At 36.7% G+C, this 9,092-nt stretch overlaps 1 protein-coding gene across 1 annotated transcript in view; it reads right to left on the bottom strand.

The window, feature by feature from the left end:
* Nucleotides 1-8,915, bottom strand: part of LOC106869589 (toll-like receptor 4) — a 41,796-nt gene extending 32,881 nt beyond the window's left edge. Inside the window, exons 1-2 of the mRNA XM_014915392.2 lie at nt 8,845-8,915; nt 7-1,987 (exon numbers count right to left, since the gene is read on the bottom strand). Coding sequence (XP_014770878.1) covers nt 7-1,968 — 1,962 coding nt within the window. The 5' untranslated portion in view covers nt 1,969-1,987; nt 8,845-8,915. The remainder of the gene's footprint in view (nt 1-6; nt 1,988-8,844) is intronic.
* Between the last annotated feature and the right edge of the window lie 177 nt (nt 8,916-9,092).

The following is a 9,092-nucleotide window of genomic DNA, read 5'->3' as shown; positions in this document are numbered from 1 at the left end:
GTAAATGAGTGAGGCAACTAGAAATATAATCAGTATTACAACACCAAAACTTATCGCAATTATTATCCCTATCAAGGCTGAACAAGTGTGATTCAGAAAGCTTACGATCCTAACAAGCTGATTTCCTTTCAACTTCCATACTGTTCCGTTACGATAAGTACATTTCGAGTACATTATTTTCAAATGTGCTGAATTGCGTACTTTGTGCAGCCAAGTGAGAAATCTTATTTGTGCGCAACCACATTTTAATTTATTGTTTTGTATGTTGACAGTGAGTTTATGGTATTCAGATATCTTTTCAATAGCATTAAAAGTGTTTTCCGACAGTTCCTGTAAAATATTTCTAGATAAATCTAAATATGATAAATTTAACATATGACTAATTTTTACATCAAACGATTCCAATAAATTGTTGCGTAAATCTAAGATTCTGAGACTTTTCAGCTGTAACAAACTGTTGTTTGATAAATATTGAATGTGGTTATTTGAAAGATATAATTCTTTGAGGTTGGTTAAATTTAGAAAAGTTCTACTGAAACCTTCTTCGGCAACTTGCCCTGAAATTCCTATTGCGTTATTTTCGATATTCAAAAGTCGCAGACCAGTGAAAAATGTGAAGAATTCGTTACTGATATTATTGCATTGGTTGTGACTTAAATCCAGAATCTGTAATTGTTCTAAGCCTCGAACTGGGCCACTCCATGGACAAAATAAATTATTCGTTGCATTAATTAATCTTATTGCATTTGCATCTCTTATATGCAATGGTGGTATCGGAAGTTTATGTTGGCAACCTTGTAGTAAGAGTGTTTTAAGAGTTTTAGGGATTGTAAAACTATATGTAACATCCCGAATGAATAATTTACTACGAATGAATGGTAGCTCTCTATATGATAATGTCATACTAATGTCAATTAATTTAATGTTGGATAAAAACTTGATTTGAAATATATATTCTCCGTATGTAAATTTGTTGTTTCTCAAATAAGCGTATTCCAATGTGCTGGGCAAGGAGGGAATGCTATTCCAAGAAAGTATTTCAATATGATTTGAATTTAAAACAATTTTCTTCAATCCAGTTTTCTGTAAAGACTTTGTAAAACGTTCGGTAATAACAATGCCCGTTCCTACATTTAACTTTATATTACTAAAATATAATGTTTGGAATTCACTTGGTAATTTTAGATGTCTCAAGGACCGTGGAATTTCCTTCAGCAGCTTTTGTTTGTTAAATGAAATGCGTAGGAGGTGCAGATGTTCGAAAAATGATAATGTGTAGGCGTTAAATCTATCTAAGTGGCAGTAATCTAAATTCAAATGGGTTATTCTGGGAACATTTTTAAATGCATCTTTTGTAATATATCTAATAACGGAATTGCTTCTTTTTGAGGCAAAATTGATATATTTTAATTTTGTCAAATTCTTATATCCTGCACCAAACATAAAGAACGGACCACCTGATATGTATAAATCTTCTAGTGCAGTTAAATGAGATATAGTTCTATCAATAAAGTTCGTGTTTCCGTACACAGTGTTACCTCGTAGTTTCAGAATTTTCACTTCAGTTAAATTTCGGAAAAGATTTATAGGAAATGAAGAATAATTAATAGCTAATCTGTTGTATTCCAACGACAGTTCTCTCAAAGACCACAAACCTTGAAAGATGTTTGGCAGCAAATATTCAAGAAGGTTATCGTCAACTTTTAGCACCTCTAATAAGTTTAAATGCTTAATAATATCAGGAGGGATTCTTTTAATGTGGTTTCGACTTAAATCTAATGATATCGTATTTTCTGGAAAATAACTGGGTATTTGAGTTAGGTTTTTGTCAGTACAAGTTACTGTACAGTGTTGAAATTTGTCTTCGGTACAGTGGCAAACAACTGGACAATCTGTCTGACAATTTGCAATCACTGAAGTAAGTATTTTCAAGAAATAACCAAATATAATAATGAATATGTGTCTCATCTTTAGATAAACATTTCACCTGGAAACAAAGAAATAGAAGTAATTTAATGTTTATTTGTTAATTGATTGTTATAGGAAAAAATACTAGGTTAATCATCAAAAGAAAGTCGCAAAACGATGAAATCTCGATTTGATTGGTAGTTATATGTGAAAGACTAAAACAAGTTAAAGCCACATACGTAACTGCTTGTAATAAGTGAGATAAAATATTCAATCGAAGTTTATTAGACATAATATTACGTTTGTATATTTAGTATATTTTCGTAATGAGGAAAGTGTTCCATGTGAATGAGACCAAAGATCATGGAAAGTTCTTGGCAGTAAATGTTCAAGTGGATTATCAAGTTTTAGTACCTCTAATATTCGAATATTATCAGGTGGAATTCTTGTGTTATTCGTTTTCATTTTATACTCCAATATTTACCGAAGTAAATGAAAACACGCTTCCAGTTCTAGTGATAATACAATTAAAGATAGATGGTTATTATTACTCTGCTAGTAATGCGGAGCAATAATAAATTATATCTTTGTCTTCAGCTTATGTGAATCATTTATGTCTGATTAACGGCCGTTTTCCCTTAATTTGGAACAAATATAAGATATGTTGTAATTTTTCGATCTAACTGAAATGAAATGTGTTAAATCTGTGTAAACCATTACTGCTCCTCGTACATGGGTTTAGGGTCTGTCTCGCCAAAATGATATGTACGTCGTAGTTCCCTGACAGCATAATCGGTGTGGCTTTTGTTCTCCTATGTATGGAATTGCAAATTTTACAATGATTTGCTATAAGATGTAATAGGAATTTAAACTTTTCTGGTTGTCAGACATATTCGGCCAATGAAGTTAATAGAGCAAGATAGAATTTTCTTTTAAATTGCACACACGCACACACGCACACACGCGCACACACGCACGCGCACACACACACACACACACACACACACTGATATATACCGGTCCGTCCAGTGTAATTTTAACCTTAAATTGCGTGTTAAATAACCAATATTAAGAACTAGTACTTTTGTTCGTGTATTTTTAATTGCATCTTTATTATCAAATCTAGGTTTGAGGGTTACACATAGTATATGGAGAAAGCAAAAGAGGAGAGATTGATTATCAGATATTCAGTTACACCATCTTACGTAACTTTCATTATCTTCATGTGACTGTTCGTTACATAATGCAAATTACGTAATCAATGTTCATTGTCAGAGATGCGTAAGTTTTATATATAACATTATTGGAAAAAACGGTAACGGAATTATCCATCGTAGAGATCGCTAGACGAGCTAGCAGTTTGTATTAGAAGATGGGGGGAGAGAAAATTAACTTAGAATAGAATTAAGGGGAGGTAAACAGAGTATGCTACCAAAATGCTTATAAAGAGGATATCGATCAAGCTTTTGAATGGAAGTGTACCAAGTAGCACAGCCTTCTACGGGAAGCGGGATGGCAATCATGCCTCTTCCTAGTCGATTGAGCAGCAAGATATTCTCTTTCCAGTCAGTATGGAGAATGTTTACAGCCAATGGAATAAAAGGAAAAATGCCAAATTTAGCTGTGCGCAGGATGGAAGAGGCAGCACAAAGAGCCTCTTGCTTGTTATGGAGCAAGAGAGGGGAGTTAAAGTGGAAACCCGGAAAAGATAGTAAACAGTGATTTGGCCTCCAGTGCTCACTCTTCAACGGCAGAATGTTAGGGTTCAGGCGCGGTTCAGGCGCGAAACACCTGCTGATCACTGGATACTATTTGTTAAGGCGGAGGTAATAAACGACATCAGGAATAAAGATAACAGATGGCGCCTGAAATAAATGACAAAGTGTTGGACTACATCCGAGTAAGTAATACTCGTTAAAATCTATTTCGATTTTCCGAATGAACCGATGTATTTTAACTCTTTCTTACCTCCGTCACTCGCACTACACATGTAAACACGCTCGCCACACTGACAAAGCGCTGCTCTACATCCGAGTAAGTAATACTCATTAAAAGTGTTGGATTATATCCGAATAAGTACATTTGGAGTATATCCGATCAAGTACACATCACAAACACGTAAGTACGGAAACTAATTAATTACGTATACACCCCAGTTTTACATGAACACATTTTAATATTTCAAATTAACATTAAATAATGAATAAACAAGTGCACGCATACACATAAACGAATCGAATAAAAACAAGCGACAAAGACTAGTCATTATTGATCACAAAAGCATTAAACAGATATACATATATACCCTCCAACACGGCTAATAGATAAGAGCCGATGCCTAGTACGAACACGGAAGTGTTAATGACAATTAACAAAAAATCATGTCGGATCAGAGGCAATATTAACAATGACAAATAGTAAAAAATGAAAATAATAATAATAATAATAATAATAATAATAATAATAATAATAATAATAAAAGGAAACGGCTGGTGGTGACAGTGTGGTGCCCGGCAGGCTCAGCGATACTGGTCCGGCTCCAGCCTGTCGTTATCCAGTGATGGACCAGCACACACGGCGTAGACTGAACAAACAAATCAATGGTGTGGTCACGGAGTGTTACTACTTGAGCAACCCAGCAGGCAAAAATGGTACTCATATTAGGGGATACCGACAACGTATGTATGATCAATGGCGAGAAAGAGGATTGTTTCAACTCACAGAACAGAGATTATGTGATCAAGCTAGAGCAATAAGAAAAAATTGTTGGTTCAACGAGGTAGAGCTCGAAGCTATAAAAAGACGGGTATTGGAAAACAGAAGCAGAGGAAACGATGAAAATACAGTCCTTGGTGATAAAAGTAATCTCATAGTAGAAAACAGAGGTGAGACTTTAATAAACCATAGGAAAGGAACAGTGATAGCTTGTTCGATAAGAGACATATCAATGATGGTCTGGAAGAAAACAATAAAATTAACGGTGACATGACAGATGGGCAAAAGGCAATCTACGACAGATAAAGGCAAGACTACAGGAGAACGATAGCAACCTTATTTGCAACCTTGAAAAGGTTGATCGATGGAAATTGAACCAAAAAATGAAAAGTTTGAATGAAATTCTGAAATACATCACAACAAAAAACATCACAGAAACAAATAATCTCATCAAGGCAGCAAGTATTGTTGCAGCAGAAAATCTGAGTGTTGATGTCAAGAAGAAATATAATTGGAGTGACAAAAGAAAAGAGCCATGGTGGAAAAGAAGAATACAGGCGGGTTTAGGTATGCTCTCGAAGCACATTTCTGTGTGAGACCGAAAAGAGAAGAGAGAGCTTAAAAGCGAACAAAAATACAGGGCACTGAACAGGAAGTATGATACTGAGAGAAAGTGCCTGAAAGTGTGAATGGAGGTATTGAAACAGCGCTTCGTTGCAAAGAAAGCAAAGATGGTAAGATACGACCAAACAATGAAGGGTTACCAGCAGAATAGGTTATTCAGTATAGATCAGAAGAGTTTCTACAAAGAAATAAATGGAGAGTATACAGATGGAAACAACATAACCAGATAACATTGAAAGTCAAAGGTTTTGGAGTGATATGTAAAGCAAATACAAGGAACATAAGAAGGATGCTGAATGGTTGCAAGAACTGAAACAAACAGTAGTTTGTCCACAACAGGCAGAGCTAGTCATTCCAGTTAGGGAAGTGAAGGAAATCAGCAAAAATATGGGAAACTGGAAGGCCCCGGGACCAGATGGAGTTCAAGGCTACTGGATCAAAAGATTTGGTGAATGTCCTGCATGAATAGCTGCACAACTCAACACCTTGTTAAATGCTGACCAAGTAACACCAGAGAGGGCAGTGCTGTGCTTGAAAAACATCGAAAAAGGCAAATCGGGTAGACAATTTCAGGCCGATATCCTATCCTACTTGCCACTTATGTGGACATTATTGACTGGAATAGTTGCAGAGTCAATGTATGGACATGGAAAAAAAACGAAGTCCTGCCACATAGGAGAAGGGGTGAAAGCGTAAGCGGAGAAGTATTAAGGATCAACTCCTGGTAGACAAAGCTGTACTTAGAGACTGCAAGAGGAGGAAAACTAACTTAGCCATGTCATGGATCGATTATCGTTAGGTGTACGATATGATCCAACATTCTTGGACTATGGAGTGTCTGAACCTATTTGGTATTGCATCGAATGTTGAACGATTGCTTGGAAAAAATATGGTGAAGTGGAGGACGGAGCTGACAGCATACGGAAGAAGTTTAGGGACAATAGAAATCAGGAGGGGCATCTTCCAAGGGGACAGCCTGACCCCTTTAATCTTTAGTGCATGATACCACTAACACTGATTCTGAGGAAAGCAAAAGCTGGGTATGTATTCAAGAGCCGCCAACAAAAATTCAACCACTTGTTATTCATGGATGACCTCAAACTTTATGGCTAAGATGAATCCCAAGTCAGTTCCCTCGTTGATACAATGTATACTTTCAGTGCTGATATCAGAATGGAGTTCGAACTGAAAAAGTGTGGTGCGTTAGTCTTGAAGAGAGGCAAAATCAAATGTAGGGACGGGCTAGCGATACCGTCGGAAGAGGTTATGGAGCAAATAGAAAAGACGCGCTATAAGTACCTGGGGATATTGGAAATGGATAATTTGATGGAGAAAGAAATGACAGAAAAATTTAAGGTAGAGTACTTGCGCAGACTGAGACTGGTACTTAAGTCGAAATTAAACGGATGGAATAAGGTTGAGGCTATCAGCACCTGGGCGGTTTCACTCTTTAAATATAGAGCAGGGGTAAATGTATTGGCAGTAGACGAACTAAACAGCTTAGACAGAAAGTCAAGTTGCTGACTAGATATGGGATAGTCCACCCAAAAAGTGACACAGACTGACTGAAAGTACCAAGAAAAAAGAGGGGGAAGAAGACTTATTGGATGAAACACAGCATTAGCGCAAAAGAAAACAACATAAAATGGTATGTAAAATATGTCACAGAACCGCTATTATTGGAAGTAAGTCGGTCAGGTTCGTGTAGTATGGAAGATTGCAAAGAAAAAGCACTGTACAAGTACTTGGGAATAAATGAAACTGAATATAGGTGGATAAAGAAAAGAATGCATGGACAATTTCATAGGGATGTTGAAGATAAGACAGAGAAAAATATAGCTATGGATGACTAAAAGGGATTTAAAACCGGAAATGGAGGCTTTAATCTGTACTACCTAAGTGCAAGCATTAATAACCAATTACATAAAATACAGAATAGACAACACATCAGAAAGTGATAAGTGCAGAATTTGTGGACAAAATGGTGAAACCGTAGGGCATATTACCAGCCAATGTACGCCACTAGCCCAGAAGGAATATAAGAGACGTCATGACAACATAGCAAGCATTGTCTATTGGATACTTTGCAACAAGTACAGACTTGACAGAGCAAAAAAGTGGTACGAACATAAACCCGAAGGCATCCTCGAAAATGATAATGCAAAGATCCTATGGGATTTTATGATTCAGTGCAACCATGAGATTGAGAATAGGAAGCCAGACGTGTTAATTGAGAAAGGAAACAAACGATGCTGGATCACAGATATAACATGCCCATCTGACAACAAGGTATGCGATGAGGAAGAAAAGTCGTAGATATGACAGGTTAACTTGGGAGGTTAAGCAGTTGTGGTCAATGAAAAAAGTGATAGTAGTACCAATAACTGTCGGAGCCCTGGGAAGAGTGAGTAAAAATCTTGAGAAGTACATGGAACAAATAGGGGCTGCAATAAGGGTGGAGCACTTGCAGAAAACAGTACTGCTTGGAACCGCTGGAATACTCCGGATGGTGCTCGAAAAATAAGAGGTGTTATCTTAGTTCACCGGCAGTGAACAGCTGACAGCGTAGTACATCTCCAGCGTTAGAACTTGTGCAAAGGCAATAATAATGATAATGATAATTTATTTTATTAGGCAGAGGAGTATAGATGAGGGGGATCATCACAAGGACAGAAAACAATTTATATGAGGATTTACATAAAGGATGTAGATAAAGAAAAAGAAAGATATTGAAATGTGATAAAAGTATACATAGAATACAAAGTAAGTAATAACATGAATGATGCAGTTCTCCTGATTCAGGAGAAACTCCAACTAGGGTTAATCAAGGAACCCCATAGATCCAGGATTACCCTGATCACCAAAGGTACGGCTCCCCCCTCTCTACGCTCTCCAATCTACAGCCGCATACTTAAGTAGCGCCTTTCGCGCTAAATATTTTTTGCCTCAGACGCAGTAGGTAATAGCGGTTTCAATTTTTGGTACAAGGCCAGTAGTTTCTGGAGAGGAGTCAAGTCGACTTACATTGACCCCAATGCTCAACTGCTACTTATTTTATTGACTCTGAAATGATGAAAAGTCAACCTCGGCGGCATTTTAACTCAATAATAAAACAATAACGTTCGTTACTGATTTACCTTTAAACCAAGGGTTTTCAACCCCTTTTTATCTATGGACCCCTTTGATTACTATTTCATTCTGGTGATCCCCCATAGTTATTTAATTTTTAAGAACTAGTTTCATATAAACTTCTTTTAAAATTCCTCTTTCGTTTTTCAAGCATTAACTTGTGTAGGTTGAACTGTGTAAAACGTTAGAGAAAAAAAATTAGCTGTTTATTGCAATACATACCAATACATGCGTCTAAAGCAAACTGTTTTGTGGATGCGCAATTTACCATTTTGTTACGTAGACCCCCAAAAACTTTCTGTTTTTTATTCGGTTTATTTGTTATTGCCAATGCTTACGGACTAGATGAAATCGTCATGCCGTAATAAAAGTGAATAGTACAGAGGGAGCTGTAACAGTTACATTTGTTTAGTGTGGAGGTTTGAGGCGTAAGAGGGGAAACGCCTGCTATGAAGCAACTAAACTTACCCGGCTGGTCACTGACAACTGCAATGCTTAATCCGGAATACTAAAGAAATCCTTGTGCTCTCTAGTCGACAACGGACAAAGTGAAAGCAGTTGTACACATTCTATCTTAAATAACACACACACACACACACACACGCACACACACACACACACACACACACACACACATACAGAAATATACACATACATACATATGCATGTATATCTGTATATCCGTGTGTGCGTATATATACATGTGTATATATATA

This window comes from Octopus bimaculoides, chromosome 1 (genome assembly GCF_001194135.2).
Source record: "Octopus bimaculoides isolate UCB-OBI-ISO-001 chromosome 1, ASM119413v2, whole genome shotgun sequence".
Classification (NCBI taxonomy): domain Eukaryota; kingdom Metazoa; phylum Mollusca; class Cephalopoda; order Octopoda; family Octopodidae; genus Octopus; species Octopus bimaculoides.
This window is presented reverse-complemented; position numbering and strand designations above follow the sequence as displayed.